Source organism: Empidonax traillii, unplaced genomic scaffold, assembly GCF_003031625.1.
Source record: "Empidonax traillii isolate 1590-97213 ecotype Southwest subspecies unplaced genomic scaffold, ASM303162v1 scaffold27:size3997909, whole genome shotgun sequence".
NCBI lineage: Eukaryota > Metazoa > Chordata > Aves > Passeriformes > Tyrannidae > Empidonax > Empidonax traillii.
In genome coordinates this window covers 1,587,607-1,606,755 of record NW_020955220.1, presented here as the reverse complement: position 1 = coordinate 1,606,755, position 19,149 = coordinate 1,587,607, and the positions used below count along the sequence as shown (strand labels likewise).

At 48.0% G+C, this 19,149-nt stretch overlaps 1 protein-coding gene across 1 annotated transcript in view; it reads left to right on the top strand.

Moving 5' to 3' along the window:
- HPSE2 (heparanase 2 (inactive)) overlaps positions 1-19,149 on the top strand; it is a 109,899-nt gene that overhangs the window by 73,753 nt on the left and 16,997 nt on the right. The window contains exons 4-6 of the mRNA XM_027908594.1: positions 197-368; positions 11,209-11,256; positions 18,489-18,582. Coding sequence (XP_027764395.1) covers positions 197-368; positions 11,209-11,256; positions 18,489-18,582 — 314 coding nt within the window. The remainder of the gene's footprint in view (positions 1-196; positions 369-11,208; positions 11,257-18,488; positions 18,583-19,149) is intronic.

Here is a 19,149-nt window from a genome sequence, read left to right as displayed (position 1 = left end):
AGCAAAAGGGGTACAGGAGAGCAAGCAATGGCTCTCATGCACTCCTCAAAGGTTCCTTCTGATGCTCTGCAGAGTTGTCTGCCTCCTATCCAGACCTCAAGCTGTGTGACAGGCTGAGCTGTGTGTCTCTCTCTCTGGAAATGCAGATGAAAGAGCAGAGCTGACAAGCCTTGCTTGTCTATTTTTATCTTCCCAGAACCCAATAACTATCGGACACTGATCGGTCGCTCTGTGAATGGCAGCCAGCTAGGAAAGGACTACACTCAGCTGAGAAGCCTGATGCAGCTTATCCGCACTTATTCCAGAGCACACCTCTATGGGCCAAACATTGGGAGGCCCAGAAAGAACGTCATTGCTTTCCTGGAAGGGTAAGTGATGTTGCTTTGATGAAAAAGAGATCAGAAATTCCCTCCTGAGACAGAGCTTTTTTGCAACAGGTAGGCTTGCTCTCTGAATTCCCAGTGCCCAATAGCCTCCAGGATGAGCTGCCACAGCTTGGGGAGATGGTTGTCTGTACTGCTAAAATTATGCAGAGGTAGCTGATGGGATTTTAGACTGGATTGATAACACCCTCCCAAGCATTTCCAGTGTTTCCCAATTATAGGCAGACTGAGGTGCCCACCTTGCTGGGATCTGAAGACAGCACAGGTTGCTGCATGCCTGTGGGCTGCCAGGTCAGGAGGTGGGTCCTGGCACCACTTACCAGTGTGGATGTTATTATCTCTGAGTCCTCCTGGACAAATTGATTTGTCACTATTTGGTGACTTCTTCTCCCTGTGCTTTCTCCATACGTGGAGAGGAAGAACCTGTAGCAGCTTTCTTCACTGACCAAGCCCTCTTCCTCCTAGGAGAATTGGCATGTCTCTAGTTTGGGAAGGCCAGAGGTAGAGAAGGAATGGTGACAGTGAGGGACACAGACACCTGGAGGTGACATTGGACAGCTACAGGAATCAGGGAGGTGTGGGAGCCTGCTGGCAGCAGGAGTTGAGATTGTGCGGCTTGAAGACCATGCAGCAGAGGCGAAATTCCCTGAAGGACTGTAAACAGAAACTCCAGTGCAGAAGACTGGGCAGGGGGAGGTGTGGAAGGGACTCTGCTGGGAGCAAAGCTGGGTCTAGCATTCATTAACATCTGCAGGAATGATCTGGCAGAAACAATAAACAGCACACTGATGCAGTCCCCAGCGAGGCGGGGAGGGAGCCAGAGCCAGATTCTCAGCTCTGCTGCAGCAGCACAAAGAGACCATAAAGCTGGTTGAACCAGCTGTGACACCAATGTCCCTCCCACCAACTAAAGTGGGGGAACAGCCCCTGTGCCCACACTACAGCTGCTGCTGATGCCGCGGGAGCGCAGCGCTTGACGGAGCCCCTGGGTTTGGTACGGGGCATGGAAGCGGCGCAGGGGGAGTTACAAAATGTTGTGGTAGCCTTGATCATCAGGAAATCTATTAGCGCCGGGAGGAGCGGGCTGAGTAAGGAAAACAATGGGGATGAGAGCCAAGAAGCTATTAGAGGAAGGGAAGTCCTACTGCTGCGTTTGCCCTTCGTGCACCGCAGCCGGGTCCCAGGGAAGGGAGGTTGGAAGAGCCAAGTCACACGGCCAGGGTGGTCCAGCAGCTCAGTGTCGCTGGGGCTGCGTTTTGATAGACGGCGACCCTGGGAGTGAGGCTGTAGTGTACAGTGTGGTGGAGAGAATGGCGGAAACCCCATCTCAAATGAAAGGATAGGTATGTAAGAGCTACAGCCCTGGTGATAGGATGGTGGGGGCTCTCCAGACCCCCCTGTTGGTCTGAAAGAGTTGTGATGAGCATGCCTGCTCTCCAAGCTATGTGCTGTTTCCTCTGCTGCCATCCTGCCTGCCAGGGTGATGCTGGTCAACAGATGCTCAAAGTGTTTTCTCTTTCTCATAGAGAAACCTTGTGTCCTGCACTCCACATCCTGGTGTCTGCAGCTCATGACAAGCAGCACGTGCCTGCATGGCCTTACAGCCCATGGGGTCCTGTGGGAAAAGAACTGCTTGTCTTTCCACATAAAGACCTCATTATTACCAAGCAGGGCGTAAAGAGGAGGAACAAGTCTGATTACACAAAGACAAAGGACTAAACGCTCATTTGCAGTATTTGGAAATGGAGTTGCAAAAGGATAAACAAATAAACCCCAGTGCCTAAGCTCTCTGACAGCATGAGCTTTATTCCCAGTAGCTCCCCAAGGTCTCTTCAGTATCTGGGTTAGTGCTACTGAGAGCTCTGTCTTCTGCAGGAGCATCCAGAACTGGTCAATGGAGTGTGGCTCAGCATGTGCCTGGTGCTGTCACAGCCAGGACATGCCTCTCATGGTCCTGAATGAGCCCCACACAGTCAGCAAGCAAGAGAGATGAGAAGGAATTTAGGAAGGTGCTCTCAATATCAAAGCTTTTGTCTGTCTTGCTGGACCTCTATGAGTCGTCTACACAGTGATCACAGTAGGGTGAAGGCTCCTGAGTGAATGAAGTGTGTGCAGCTAATAGTCCTGGTGATGCAAAATCTGCAAAGTTTTTCTCTTCTTTAAAAAAAAATAAATTTGATGAACAGCAGAAGTCAGCTAGGTAGGAAGAGATATGCCAAGTGGAAGTTAATGACTCAAGTGTTAAGTCTGAAGGGGGGAGATGACACCCCAGAGGAGAAGACGGGAAGGGTGGATCAGTACGTTAGGCAAGCATGGTTCTTTTACACAAAGTGATGAGGTGGGTTTTGGTAGGGGAAGCAATAGAAATGAGCTGAAATTGGAGAGGAGAGCTCAGAAAAGCCCAGGAAGTGATCTCCAACAGTAGAAGCTGGCATTAGATGTTCTCCAGGGAAAGCCTCTGGAGTTACCTTAGATCTCAAAATATTCAGAGAGAAGTCTTATTGTGAAGTATTAACTAGAATTACATTTTCCTGTTGCATGCTTTGTGTACCAAACATTATAGTCTATTTTTAACTGTTATCTCAAGCAACTAAGCTAAACTTGTTCTTTATGTTTAATTTTTTTCCTGCAATAATGGCAATGTGGGCATGAGTTGGGCATTTTTATCTGCTAAGCACCAGGTTCTGTTGGTCTCAGTGTGGGAGATGGGCACATCCAAGGCTGTTCTGACCCAATCCTAAGGTCTTATCCTCCAGGACAGTGTGGAACTGAACCCATCCTGAGATGCCACCTTCTCTGGGGTCTGTTAAACAATGAGTGCAGATTGGACACCTGAAAGTCTGCAGCATGTAGGGGTGTGTGCATGCTGTCCCACTGCCGAGGTTGTCCTTAGGCAGGTGACACTGAGTTGTGCTGGGTGACAGGTGTGCTCTTCCTGATGATGGAAGCACAATATGGTGAGGGGAGGAGAGACCTGCCTGAAACACACAAGCTTGGGCTTTGCACACCCTTCGGTGCTGAGTTATTGCTCCTGAGCTCTTGCACCACCTTGTACGGAGCAGCAGCTCAGAGTGGCTATAGCCATCAGTGTCACTCTGGGCTGGCAAGCCCTGGAGCCTTGACCAGGACTGCTACTGCTGGTGTAAGGACAAGCTCTGCAGTGATGGAGCACTGGGGCCTGCTGTTCAGGAGGCTAGAAATGTTGTCTTGTGGAGGCACAGGTGCAAGAGGGAATTTCTCCAGACACAACCAAAAGTTGAGTTTGATGAGGTGTTAATTAGACCATTCATGCAGCCTGAGCTGTTGGAGAGCAGATCATGTTAGCTACCTACTGTGTCTGCGGGTACAGGAATCCCAGACTGCTCAGAATGTGCTTGGGGGAAAAGTTGTAAGATTCTAAGGAATTAACATAGATTTTAACAACAGATCAGGAATGAGACACAAAGTCCAATGCACAGCTCAATAACACATTCAGTGCTGGAAGAGAAGAAACACAAGGGAAAGCTATTAGGAAGGAAAGGGGCTAACACGTGTTAGAGCTCAGAACATTAGCTACAAAATGTAGGTTGGCACATCTGGGCAGATTTAGTTAGAGGCTCTCATTACCTATTGTTCTTTAGCTGCTATAACCCAGTTTTTGCAACTAGACGCTCACAAGAGTCAGGGTGTTACCTCCACCATTGCAGGAGCTGCAGTGCCAGAAGAATAAGGACTGGCAATCTCTTTTGCTCGTGCTGGACAGGTTGTTGTTGGTGCTCTGTGCCTGATGCTCTGGCCACTTTGGGTCCCAAGACTGCTGAGGTAACCAGAGAAGTGAAAATCTTTCCTGTCTGGAACTACAGTCTTTCCCTATTCCCCATCCTGCAGGTCTCAAAGCCACCAGATCTGATGCCTCCTTGTTTTTCTCTGCCCTCTTTCCAACCTCCTTGCTGTTTTCTTGTTTTCTTGATACTGCTGTCACCACTGTGTATTCACCCCCTGGTCACAGAGCCACAGCACCTCTGGCCAGATGGCAGAAGCAGGTGAGGAAGCTCTCAGTTTTCAGTCCTTCCCTTGCAAGGCACAAGAGTTTCTCATCCTTCATGATTTTACTGCCTCCTGCTCCTGGTTTGTAGTACCTGTGGAGAGTTACCAACCCATCTGGTCACTTGGTCTCTTTTTGGTGACAGTGTCATTCCACAGTGGTCTGAAAGGAACCCATAAATGTGAGGAATCATGTTTGTCAGTGGTGGTGAATCCATTACTCCCTGCCAGCTGTGGATATGCCAGGGTTAGAAAGGGGCTTGAAGATGATGTCTTGGTTATCTATGGGCAGCCCAGGTAGGGGTCAGGTTAAAACCTGATCCGGTCTTCAGCTCTTCTCCCTGCACCAGAAATCAACACCAGGGTTCCTGTGTGGGTACATAAGTGGCAGAGAAAGTTGTTAGTGCCCATGAAATGGCACAGGTCGTACATTTGGGTTCCAACAAAACAAAATCAAGGGGCTAAAAATGGGAGAGACTTTGGTAGTATTTTTATGATGACTGCCCATGCCTTGTGCTTCTGCCGTCATGAAGATGAAGAGGGCTGTGTTTGTCTCAGCAGTTCAGGCATTGCTTTTTACCCAAATAGCAGCCAAAGACAGTTATGGACAAAGCTTGTTTGTTTAAATTCAAGTGAGAAGGAGAAATAAATATCTGCAGTAGGTGGTATCCGGCAGAGGGAAGGACTCTGGGTGAACTTCAGGAATGAATGTCAGCATTTGTTCTGTCCTCTTGCTGACAAGGACTTCTGCCATGTTTGACACAGGGGACTTGTAAGCACTGCATTTTTTAGAATCTGTTTTGGCTGTTTGACTTTCTTTAGAAAGTACATCCTTGCTATATTGGTCTAAGGCTCTTCAGTGATGCTGCAGAAGCAAGTGTGTCTCACTCAGAGAGTCAGGAGCTTCAGCCTTACACAAGTTACCACAAGGCTGGTGGCACAGACTGTAACAGGACACTCAATAGATCCAGAGCAAGAATTTTGTGCAAAACATCAAGCCACAAGACAAGGAACTTCAAATTAAAGATACAGTGGGAGAAGTTCAATGCAGCATGAACTCAAGCTCTGCTAGCATTGAACTTATAGCTGACTCCATTCATAAATACGTTGAAATGAGGTGTGAAGGGTGGGATGAATCATTTTACAGTTGGTTATATACCAGGGTCAAGGAGTTGAGATACAAGCAAAGGATTTAGCTATTGCTCATTTAAGAGGAAAGAGTTAATATAGTTATTGCTGCTGAAACTTAATTTGATGACTGGAATGCCAAAATCATGATCACCTGCTTAGGAAGAACAAAATGGGTAAGCAAAGACATAGATGAGATTACAGTATTGTCTAAGTACACACTGTACCTTCCTTCTGATTGCCATCTACTGTCTTTGTCATTTCATCTCAGAAAGATATAATAGAACTAGGAGGGTTACAGGAAGAGGAGCTGAGGATGTGCAGATAGGTACGTGATTTCTTCACGTGAGAAGAGATTAAATAGGCTATGTCTCTTCAACTCAGGAGAGAGACAGCTTGGAGGAAATGTTATTGAGGCCCACGAGCCTGTGAATGGGGTGTTTTGTCCACAGTGTAGAAAGCAGTTTGGAAGGGAGCTTTGGAAAGGAGAAAGCTTATTCACATGGTATATGATGGCATTGTAGAAGTCATTGTTGCAGGGTATTGTGGAGGCTAGAGGTAGGTTACAAGTTAACAACTCTCTCTTCCACTTAACTACTCACTTAAGACCCTGGAGTGCAGAGTTTCCCCCAAGGACATAAACCCCTCTTTGACAGAAGGCTTGTGCAGCCCTGCCATAGATCATGTTGGTTGAAGAAAGGTGATGCCAAGCAGACGGAGAATACAATATATCAGCAGATTTATAACTAGTTCACACCAGACTCTTCTTTCTGGAGTGAAATTCCTTTCTGAAATATGGCACTTCAGGATAATGTCTTTGCAGCAGGTGCCATGAGTGGGGTCTAGTACCTGTCTCAGCTCCTGTAGGTATTTGACTGTGCTAATGGAATCTGAAGCAGATAGTAAGTGAAGCCTGTGCCTTAGTGCCCCTCACCAACCAATTCAGACACAACATGAAGCTATTTCTACTCAAAAGGGCAAAGATGTGCCACCCAGCTCCAGGGATCCACGAGGGCACCACAGGCAAGCTAATGTTGTTCCTACATTTGGAGTTTGCCAGGGATAGGGTGTCAGGTTATTTTGTAGTTCTCCGGGGAGCAACAGATGAAATAACTCATGTTTGTGACGTCCAGCACTCAGGAGTCAATGAGATGCTAAATCACCTGGGTACCTCTGCAGTAACAACTTGTCTCCTTGTGCAGCTGCATTCCTTGTTACAGCATCACCTTTTCTTTTTTTTTTTTTTTTTTTTTTCTAATTTTAAGGATGATGATCTGCAATTAACTGCATGGGAAAGAGATTTCCGAATGCAGATGTCTCTTTAATGAATCAGGAATAGGCCTAGGAAGTTCCAGTGGCTGGAAGCTGGAGCCAGACACATTCAGATGAGAAATAACACACTTGGAGGCTAATTAACCATGGGAGCAATTTACTAAAGGTTGCAGTAGGTGCTTCATGACTGACTAGCATTGAACCAGGAAAGAAGAAGTATTTCAGAGAACTGCCTAAACTCAAGGGAAAGTTGTGGTCCTGAGAGATGTGGCTATGGGAGATACTCTGGAAGAGGTCAGATTTGGCCTACGGTTTCTCAATATAGAGTTTTGGTATCAATATCATCTTGTAGTTTTGCAGTCCTCCTGCTCCATTCTCCCACGGTTCATGAAGGACCTGGGAGGTAAGTCCCACCATGTGCTAGTATTACCATTTCTGGGACAGAATTGTGAACTTTTTGAGTGACTGTGCAATGTTGAATTATATTTTTCTCAGTTCTAGCTCAGCACGAGCCCCACAAGTAGCAGTGGTGGCATGGGATGCTGGCACATGGGCAGCTGCAAGGGAAAGGAGACGGATGTAACATAGAATAATGGAATGGTTTGGGTTGAAAGAGAACTTAAAGATCATCCAGTTCCAACCCCCCTGCCACGGGCAGGGACACCTTTCAACAGACCAGGTTACCCAGGATCCCATCCAACCTGGCCTGGAACACTTCCAGGGATAGGGCATCCACAGCTTCTCTGGGCAACCTACTCCAGTGCCTTACCACCTCACAGTGAAGAATTTCTTCCTAAAATCTAATCTAAACCTACCTTCTGTGAGTTAGAAGCCATTATCAAGCTCAGTGACTTTGTCTCATCCTCAGTATCACAAACATCCTACCCAAAGCTCCTATTCCTCCACTTGCCCCTGATGTGTTCTGCTTTCCCACCTTAGAGATGTTTCCTCAGCAGATTTTGAGGACTTTTTGAAGACTTTCACATGTGCCCAGATTTCTGACGTGTGGAAATTCAGCCAGCCCAGACTTGGGGCTGCCACCCACCTGAATTACAGGGCATTGCTACAGCATTTGCCCCATCTCCTGCACAGCTTGGGCTGAGCTTGTTCCATGGATCCTGGAAGGGATTTACTGCTCATGTGCTGCAGGGCCGATTGGTGCTCAGAGAGAGAGCCCGATGTGTAGGAAAATGGCAGATTTACTGTGCCAGCCCAGCCCATCTGTGCAGCACATGTGCAGGGATCTGAGCACTCCCGGAAGCGTCTGGTTCGCGCTGCCTACTCTGTGCTGCTCACATGGAAATTGCGCAGTCCAGGAAATCCCAGATAAAAATGTCTTAGCACTGGTCATTTTGACCGTATGGACCTCCACTGGCCTCAGAATCTGTGGATGGAGCAGCACAGGTGCTGTAGGAATAAAGGGATTAGTTAAATCTGTGTTCCTAAAACGAGGATATTCAGATACCTGTACTTTACTGCATCTCCACCAGCCCCTAGGCTTTCATCTCTTGTTCCTGCAGTACCACTTTTTGGCTGCTGAGCTGCTCTAGGTTCCCTTTGGAGAGTAGAGACCATTACCCAAGCCATCTGGTGTGCTCCAGGAACAACTCCATCTCTAAGGCAGGACTTGAAGATTTACCAGGACCTTTTGAACTTCATCTTACAAAAATTTTAATAAAAAGAAAAAGAAAGAAAACAGAAAAGAAGACAGACAGACAAACAAAAAGAAAAAAACAGGCAAGCGAAAAAAAATTGAGCTAGACATGCATCTTTTATAGTAAAATTTGAAAATTACAAGAACTAAACGGTTTATTTTGCTATTATGGAGGTAGAAGAGGAACACCAAGCAAGTCAGGGCCTTTTCTGTCCTGTTTTTGGTCTGCACTGTGATGACTAAGTGATGCCTGTGTCCTAGAGCAACATTTTCTTGGAAGCTTTTTAACAAGCGGCCAATTAGCTTCCTTGAGACATGGCAGATGGATATTCTGCTTCTGATGCTCCAGGGATATTGGTGGTTACATTGAGGGTTTGCTTTGCTTTTCTGTCCCTGCTCAAAACAACTGTAGAAGTCCTGATTTGTAGCAGGCTTCCAGGAACTGTGGAAATGGCAAGGAAAATGGGAGAGCTTCTTCCTCCAAGCTTGGTCTGCTCGTGGTTTTGGACTGTGAATGGAGATTGCCAAGCTGAGCCTCAAGAGGTGATTTAATAAAGTCCAGGATTTATTTATTTTCAGCCAGAATGTAAAGCATTTGAGTTTAGAAAGCAAGTTAGGCTAATCTTCAAACCCAATTGCAAGATATTGATTTTCAAATCCAGTATAGATTGTGTTCATAATTTCAGTTTAGAGTTCATTATTTCACTCTTGTGCACTTCATACCTTACATTTTAGGCAGCAGTCCCTGTACAGAGCATTTGAAACCTGGGAGTTGGGTTTTTTGACTCTTTTGGCATATTTCTGTACTTAGTTTTATACAACAGCAGCCTGTCCAGAGCAATATTTGCAAAATCCCCTTTTTGCCAGGTGCCTGGTGTGAGTTGTGGGAAGCTCACACTTCTCCCTATGGCTTCACTAGGGCTGGTCCAGCTGGTCTCCTTGCCCTGCTTGTCTGCAGAGGAACAGTCCCCAAGGCATTGCCCTGCCACTGATCTTCCGGGCCTGACCCTCAAGAGAGATGTAAAAGCATTTCAGAGAGGCTTTTATATCTTTTACAGACCTTGGGAACTGAGCTCACAGCACTGCTAGGCAGTAGAATTGGGGATGCATCAGTGCTACAGGAGTGAACATGTTATTGTTTTTCCATTTCTAATTGTATCTCTTCCCTCTCTGGCTGCAGGGATTTATTATTGCTGCCTTTGCCAGCATCCTCTTATGCTCCACAGGGTTCAGCTGCCCTTTTGTCCCAGTCTATAATTGACCATGGTCATTAATTTAAAGTTAGAATGATTGTTTCCAAGCTATATTTAGCCTGAAGCTTGCTTGCTCCTCAGACTTGATTAGAGGTTCATGTGCCGAAGAGCTGCTGCTTGTCCCCACCATGACAACTAGTCTGATAGAAGGTCTCATCTCTCCTCACAAACCTTCCCTTTCCTTCCTCACCCTTGGTCATGGGACTCTTCTGGGGAAGTTGGGGTCACTGGACCCAGCACCACTCATCTGTGTACTGTGGAGTCAAGACAGCAGTGACATTCCTGATGTGTTCCCAGGATCCTCATGCATCAAATGCAGCCCAAGAAAATACGGCATCATTTCCTTTCTTGGCATATTCACTTGCTCAAGCAAATGTCTCCTGTCATGTGTGCACATTGTCACTTCCAAAATCATCAGCCACGCAGTGCATGTTGCACTCGTGCACAGAAAACGTGCCTGTCCAGTCGGTGTGTGTCTTTATGTGTTTTCAGATCTGTCCCTCTAAACATAAGAATATAAGAACTGCTTGGGCTTCATCGTGGGACCTGCAGTTCCCCGAGGTGCAGTTTGGATTGCTGGACCAGGGAGCCAGGGAGGGAGCCAGATACAGGCTCCTGCTACAGAGATTACATATGGTCCCCAAGATTAGGAACTGCCTTGGTTTTGAGGTGAGAGTGTAAGCAGGTGTACTTGTGTATACCTGAATCAAGTCTGACTCAAACAGGAGCTGTCTGGAAAATGGTATTTCTTAAAGACAGTCAAGTCAGAAGCCATCAGGAGACCAATACCTAGACAATAACTCATTTTAACCTTGTGCATGGAAGTGCTGTCATTAGTTATAGGAATGGGGCAAACCAAAAGTGCACCCATGTCAGAATCCCATCAGTTTGCTAATAGCCAATGGCAGAGTCAAAAAAAGAGAAAAGCACTTAGCAGTATTTGTCCAGCTGTTCCTCCCTTCCTCCAGGACTCAGGAATTTCTTGAGCTGGAGGTGGCACTTTTGCATCTAATAGCTTTGCTGGGTTTTATTTCCATTTTGGTCCATTTTTCCAGTCCTTGCTTTAATCCAGGCAAAGATCTCCTCAGCTTAAATACAATTTAGGGGAAGAATTACCTCCTTTTAAGATGGACATTTAAAACTTGTTCTTTAATTGCTATTGAGAGTTGTTAGAGTCATAGAACTCAGTACATGCCTCAAGATGTTGTTCCTGAAATGCTGTCTGAAAGCTCTCTCTACCTGCCCCAAAATGATGCCCAGAGTTCTGCTGCCAGTTGGGTTTCACTCTGTTGTTCTCAGCTGTGCTCGCTACAAGCATTTGTGTTAAGTAGAATTTATTCCTTCCATTTAAGAACAGAAAGGCTTCATTAGAAAGTATTTGTGGGTGCAGTGACCACCTTTTGTATCCCATCATGTGGAATGGGCATTGATTTTTTTAAGGATTTCCCCTGTGACAACACTGGGCTTATGTTGTTTCCTCCTCTATTTCCCATAGGTTCATGAAAGTGGCTGGCGGCACAGTGGATGCTGTTACCTGGCAACAGTAGGTATTCACCATTCCTTCTACTTTCCAACACTAAATGTAGTGATTGCAGATGCTGAGGACAGAGCTGATGCCCTCTCTGGGTGTCCAAGGGGGCAGATGTGCTACAGCTACATCGTCCGTCTTTCTGCTGCATCTAAACAGGTGAATGAGGCTCTGCCCTTCCTTCTTGAGCCTCTCAAACAATTGCAGGAGTGGATGTGTTAATCTTTACCTCTGCAGTTGAGATACAGGCTGAAAATATGCTGCCTGCATGCCTGGCCTGCCAGATTGCTGGAAACAGGGCTCTGCACTGGACTGCCAAGTCCCTGGAGATGGCTAGGAGGACAGACAGCTCTGGGGGTGGCCTGAGTAGGGATAACAGGGAGTTAAAAGACACGTGTGACAGATGTATGGGACTATCTGAAAGCCCTTTCCATTCACCCCAATCACTGTCTCCTCATGTCTGCTGGCCTAAAGCTTAACTGCTTCATCCTGAGGAGGGAGAGTCAGCTTAGTCCAGTGTTCATACACAATGTCCCAATACCCATTCTGTTTTCTAAGGGTGTCCACAGACACACAGCTGTGTCCTACGCTGCAGGTGGAGCCCCAGGAGCAGATATCAATGGAAAGGGGATGAACATCCAAGATCCTGGCCCTGCTGGGACTGACAGAGAGATGCTGATACCTGATTTTCCTTCTGTTTCTTACAAATGCTGCAGTTCAGAAGGTCAAAACAAGCTCTGAGCTGTAGCTCTGATATAACAAGCACAAAGCAGAGGGAAAGGTTTTCTTATTTGAGGGAAATTTTTAAACGTCTCTTTCCTACCCCAGTTTGCAGGCTGTGGCCAGAGGCAGGGGCCCCAGCAGGCTGTGGCTCTCTTCAGGAGGAGTGCAAATGTCAGTGCCAAGGTGAGGCAGTGTGCAAGCACAGCACCGACCACCGAAACGGATAGCAAAAGGGTTTGTGAATCAGGCAGGACTCTCTTCTGCCTCAGAAAGGTCCCATTTCAGAGACAAGGATTCACTGGACCAAAAAACTATGGTGATACCCCGCTGCTCTCAGAAAAACTGGATTTGCTGCCATGGCTGGGTTAAATTTCCCATGCAGGACACTGGCCTTGAGCATGGGAGCCAGGGTGTCAGGTCCAAGTTGTGCTTGTGTGTGCTGCCCACCCGAGCTGGTTCTTCACAGGGACCCTTCATGGAGTGCTTGGGTTGCTCTGCTGAAGTGCAGCAGCAGGGTTTGTAAAGCCCATCTCTTGTAAAGGCTTTTTGTAGACCTGCTTTTAAATAGAACTTAGTGGGTTTTAAGATATGAGGTTTTCTTGAAAGTGCACCCACCATCAGTGTGTCAGTGTGTTAACTTTGGAGGCTCCTGCAGAAGCATCTGTCGGCATCTCAGAGTGGTTTATAGCCCCAGGCATGACCAGCACCCAGTAAGTCCCGTTCCTGAAGCTTGGCTTGCCTCAGCGTTGCTTGCTTGGATGTTTTAGCTCCTCGGGCTTCCCTGCCAGGCAGCAGCAGTTTGCTGCAATGGGGACAGTGGGGTAGCAGAGGATTTGGAGCAGAATTTGTGTTACTTACAGGCTCATGCTGTGCAATGATGATCTATCTCTCTGCTGGGAGTTTGCTTTTCATGATTACACGATGTGCTGATCGCATTTACTTAGTCCAGGAATTTGCTTTCTGCAATGGGACTTGATCACTGGGCCAAGCCCTTGGATGAGTTAAAGGAACAAACTTCCAGGCTTCAGATGTGGAGTTTCATCTGGTGTGCAGGGAATCTGCCTGCTCGGCTGCTTTGAAACCTTTTCTCATAGGATCAGTGTGAAGTGCTGATAGGCTCTGGTGCTGAGCAGCCACTCTGAAGCAGCAACCTGTGAGCAGGAGGACTGGTGCAGCTCCCCATGAGGGTCAGCAGAGCTGAGCTGCTGCCTGCTACCCATTTCCACTGCAGCATAGGAGCTGCTTCTTCCCCAGCCAGGGTTTGCAGCTCTGGAGATTGCACCCGTATGCGATTGTGTGGACTGGCAATAGCCACAGTTTCGAGCTGGGCTTCTGTACTGTTTATGAATAAATGTCAAAACAGTGTCTCATCCCTCTGCTCCAAACAGCAAAACAAAACAAAACAAGTTCCTTTGTATCCAAGAAGAAAATTATTAGCAGGAAACTAAACTGCTGCCTAACTTCAAGTATGAATATTTTGGTTCCAAACCCTAATGTTCTCCTGGGATATTGGTTATAAATTTGTCAAATCTGTTATTCCTTTGAATAGTCTGTGCTGAATCCAGAAAGAGAATTGAGACAGGAATATATTGCAGGGATCCCTGTTCTCTGTGTGAAAACAGAATCTATCTGAAATATATCTGACAGAAAAGAGACACTGGGTGGAAATAAGCAGCCTCACCAGCCTTTCTGAATATGGTTTCACTTAGATAAGTAACTCAGCATGTGTGCCTCCCTCTTCAGAAGTAAAGTGTTGCTGGAGAGGGATGTGTGAATGGCTTCAAAGTGCTCAGGGAATTTACACTAAAGGAGGCTGTGACAGTGGCTCCAAGAGCTTTGCCATTTCACTGGTGATTTCATTTGTTATGTTTGGGTATGAGTAACTGCAGATCCCCTCGACCTTTGGATGTGGGTTTCCACTGCTCAGAATCCTCCCCACAGCCATCTCTTTGCTCTGCGCTGGTGTCCCCACACATGATGAAGATTCATTGCCCACTTAAACCTGCAGCTGTGCCCAGTTCCATCCCTGGGCATACTCCCTCAGTCTGTACAACTGGTTTTCCATTTGAAGTCTTGTGCAAAACTCCAAGTTTGGCATATTTAATGGGCAAATCCTTATGCAATTCTGCCTCTGAAACACAAATCCCTACTACTTATAGAGAAAGTAAATATTTGCACCTTCAAAGTCAGTGGACATCTGTTCCTGTGGCTTCTTGGAGAATGCCACGTTTTCTTCCAAGATAGAAAGTCACTTGTCCTGTGTGCAAATCAGAGATGCCAGATACACAGGCATGTTTGAGATATTGCTTAAAATGCTTTTGGCGGGCTTGGTTTGGGTGACTTTTGACTTAGTCATATTGAACATGCAGATGGAGTTGCTCACAGGCAGTAGCACAGGGCAGGTTTCCCAAAGGTTCCAGTTGCCCAGCATGTGCACACACACTAATGTATGTACCAAGGGTATATATCTGGGCTCTCATCAGCCTGCTGGGAGTGCTCAGAGTGCAGTGTCTTCAGAGGTTGTGCCTGGAGGAAGGGGCTGCATGAAGGAATTCCTGACCCATCTCCATCTGTAAATAAATCTGGTCAGGCTACAGCTTTGCCCACTGGATTGCCATCCTCTGCACTGTCTGATGGAGGGAACAGTCCCTGCAGCATCATGGCCTGGGCCACCAGCACAGTCCCAAGCAGTGCCAGGGCATGGCTAGGTAGATGGCATGGGCCAGGGATGGCTCTCACTGGTAGGAGAGGCAAAGGCATGTTGTCAGGGGGCAGAGAAAGGCATGAGTGTGAGTTGTACCTTTGGGCCAGAGAGCAGCCCCTGGTCTTTCTTCATCAGTGCACTGACTAGTTGACTGGTGCATTCTGCCTCTCCTCTCCAGTGGGAACAGTGGGGCAGCCCCATGTCCTAAGCTGCAGATGGGGATTCTGCCCTCTCCTTGGGAAGATGCTCATGGATCAGATCCATCTGTCAGCAGAGGTGTCTCAGTTTCACAGCTGTGGTGGCAGCAGGGTGTCATGCTAAAGGTGTGGATCTTCCCCGCTTGGTGTCCCTGCCAGGCAGATGCCCTAATTCCTAGCAGACTCTCCCTGTGTCAGCAAGCAACAAAGTAGATCCGGAAATTCCTGAGCTTTGGGAAGTGGGCTTTAATATAATTAACTGCAACAGAAGAAGAGGTCAGATAATAGGGGCAAAGGTTTCTTTTTAAATTGAAGGACAAGGTAAATGAAACCAGCTGCCCAAGAATCAGCGTACTGCCTTCATTAAACACGGGACAATGCTTTTTGGTCCCATGCAACAAATTGTAGATCTTACCAGAAAACCATTTTAAATGTAGCACTAGACCTGGAGGTGAGAGGATAGGGACATGTAGCCAGCCCCAGAATTGCCCAAATGCCCTGCCCTGCTGCCTGGCACAGTCCTTCTCTGGGAGTCCCTGGGGAGCTGTGTGCAGCATAGCCAGTGCCCATGGTGAGCATGCTGAGATCTCCTAGGCTTTGGGGCCAATTTTGGTGCTACACCATACCCAGACCACTGACAGGTCTGTTAGCCTGTGTTGGAAATGAATAGTTTTTCCATGAGCGACATGTCCTCTGCCTCTGCAGAGTCACAGCTGCCAGATCCCCCTGCCCTTGCTGGGAAGGATCTGTCCATTCATCTCCTTTGGCACTCAGACCTTGCCGGACCAGGAGAGGAGGATGTGGATACCGTGACCCCTGGGGCTGGCTGCCTGGGGAGGTACTTGTCAGTACTGGAGCTCTCTGCAGCTGCTGCTGGCTTTTTTGGAGGTTGAAGAGTTGTGACTGTTTTAGGGGTGTTTTTTTAAAGTCAAGTGCACTGAGTCATTGTAAATATCAGCAAAGCTGCAGCCTTTGCTCCTGGGAATAATCCACGCCTAATGAGCTCTTCTCCTGCTTTAAAGCCTGACAGTTGTTTGCATTTTGTGGATTTCTATACTGCCTTTAGTGATGGTTAAGGTTTCCAAAAGGAAGTTCCCGCATCTCAACGATCTGAAGCTTACAGCTGGAAAGAGCTCACCCATTCCTGAGTAGCCAGGTATTGCTCCAGTCCTCAGTTCCCCTCTCTTCCTCGTAAGCCTTGTGCAACTGATGCCTCTTCCCCAGTCTGAGGAGATTGAAAGTACCTGTTGGTGACCAAGAACTCACCAGGCACATCTGCAAGAGATCCTTGCCCATCCTACTGAAGTTTGTAATTGCCTTCATGATCTGCTTAAATATGCGAAGCCAAGGCGTTCCCCTCCTCACTCTCCCAGGAGATATGCTACCAAGATTTCCTCATACTGAAGCAGGTTTCCATCTGCCCTTCATGCCTCTACCAGTCTCTCTTTCTCTGCTTTGTTAATGAAGCTGTCAAAAAAATGTGACCATGGCACTATCCCAGGGTATTTCTGATCCCTGTAGGGTCTGGGCTGTGCTCAGCACAGCAGCACCTTCCCAGGCTGCTTCCATATGGTCCCCTGGAGGGCAGAGGCACCTTTGGGGCTGCTCCTGATCATCTCCTCTTGGCACTGGGGCTGCAAGTCAGAGAACACCTTGTGCTTGAATGAGGTAATGAGGAGGTAAAGCCTGTCTTTACTCTCTAAGGAGTTTATCCTGGTGTCCAGGGCCATATAGGCTTGTGCCAACAAGCTAAACCCTGCACAAAACCTGATGTATTGGAGAGGTCATACACAAACTGAGATAACTCCATCTTTTCCCTGTCAATGCAACCCTTTTATTGCCTTTCAGCCAGTTTTCGGCCCAGATGATGGGGTTTTTAGTCCACAGCAGTCTGAAAAAGTAGTTTCTGTTCTGTTTTTAAGTGCCGTGCTAAAATCCAAACATCTGCCATCCCCAGAGTCCATCGCTTTGTAATTTTGTCTTAAAAAGTAATCTGCGTAAGCCCCAGCACTGCCTGCTGCTCACAGATCTGCTTTCCTCCCGGCAGCCAGTGGTTCAATAGTGTGTGAGTGATCGAAATGATTTTGAACGCTTCCTAAGTCCTCCCTGGAGTTAATCTCTGCCCTTAGCACCTTCCAGTCACCAAGGGCAAACAGATATGCTCTTGCCTCCTTCCCTGGTCACACAGTGTTGGGATGTGCCTGGCATGTTTCTGTACTTCTCTGGGGTTGCAGCTGGGACCGCACACCTGGGGGAGGGTTGACAGGGGAGGTTCTTCTTCTTTAATGCATTTGCAAGTTGAGCCTGTAATGCAGTTCTGCTCTGGGACAGTTAGTGACTTGAGACATAAAAATCCTCTCTGAGCACTTGTGCATGTTGCACATGTGCCAGGTGCTCTGGCTGAGGCTGAGTTAGCCCACGGCATCCTTTGGGGATGCTCCTGCATTCCAGCACCCAAGTGAAGGAGCCACTACAACTGCTACAGCTGCTCACCAGTGCAGATGAGATGCATGTTATGAAGGAAGCAGCCCAGAAAAGGCGAATTCACTTCTCTTCAGACCCAAGATCTTTAGCCCATTGTGTATTCCAACACTCATGGCTGCACTGAGGTCTGCAGAGAATGAAAAGGGTCTGTGTAACTCTGGTGAATTCTGAGTGGATGTAGGTCCAGTGAGCGATGGGAGGTGATGACTGAGCCCAACCAGCATCAGTCACAGGTGCTGTAATTCCTGGAACCCTCCATCCCCCCAGCATGGCTCTGGGGCTTGCTGTGTTGAGCGGTTGATGCACAGTGCAGAACTGGGAGGAGAAGGCTCAGAAAGTTTCTCTTGCAAAACCTATTTATCAGCTAAAGGATCATTTTGGGGGTATGTCAGTGCATGCTGCAGCAGGCATCCTGGGGTACCTGCTAGGCTGGGAGGAGCCTCTGGGAGATGTGCAAAACCTGCTACTGCTGCTTGCATGGGGCAGAGATGCCAGCCCAAGACACTTCTTCAGAAGGTGCAGGTTGGGATTACCTCTAGCCACAGGGTAAGTGCACTCTGGGACAGATTGCTTCACCTTATGGCCTGGAGCCAGGAGACAGTATAGCTATGCTTTATGTAAGCAAGCACACTGACAGCAGGAATCAGCCCCATGTATGGGAAACGCTCCCTGGCATTCCCAGGCAAGAAGGTATTTCTGTGAGAGCAGGATTTCCTCTGCAGGTAACAGCCACAACATTTCTTCAGTGGGGGAATCAGCGGATTTTGCTGGAAGAGCAAGCAAGGAAGATGCAGGTGGTGTGAGGGGACCGCAAAGCCTTTGCAGGTCGCATTTTGCTCCCAGCCTTAGGCATTCTGCTCCCAGAATTTCACCAGCAAAAGTTAAGAAACTGCAAAACTTTCTATGTTTCTTGCAGTGCAGGACGCGCAGCATTTAGGATGAATCCACCTTATGCCCTGTTTTGGAGACTGAAGCATCTGCCAGACACGGGCATGGCCAGGGCAGGACAGGGTGCAAGCAGTGACTCCCCCAGAGTAAAGGAGGCTTCTTGGCGTGGGACAGCAGCAGGAAAAGAGGATGTGGTTTTGGGGCAGAGCTAATCCCTCTGTCTGATCCTTGTCTTTTTATTTTCCTTCCAGTTACTACATTGATGGTCGGGTGGCCAAAGTGACAGACTTCCTGAAAACGCGCCTGTTAGACACACTGTCTGACCAGATCAGGAAAATCCAGAAAGTACGTGACTGCAAAGAGCCTGCGGGGGTGAGGGGGCACCGTGCCGATGGTGCCTGGCCATGGCACAGCTCATGGTCAGGGACAGGGCTCAGTGCCAATGCACTCCCAGGGAAGCTGGTGCAGGGTAGGGATGGAGGATGGAGGATGGCTGCTGGGGTGCCTGTGCTCCCAGACAAAATGCAGACAGCCCTCATGCAGGAATGGGGGGAAAGACCAGGCAGCAGAACGCCTGGCCCCAGGGTGGGATGTGTGGCAGGTTGTGAGGGTAGTGGCCACGTGCTGCAGCACAGCATGGACTGTGCAGGTGCACTGGGATGCAGGCTGGAAGTGCAGGGCAGGGACAGAGACAACATGCAAAGCCCTGCTAAGGCAGCTGACTGGCTTGAGTGTCCCATCTGTCTGTTCCTGAAGGGAACAGCATATAATGAGGGTGTTCTCTGAAACTGGCTCCCCAGGACGAGGGGATGAGTGAGCAATTAGGCAGTACCAAACCATCCCAAGCACAGCCGGTGCCTGGCCTGCTCAGGAGGGGTCTCCTACTGCCACATCTTGCCCCACTTGTTCACA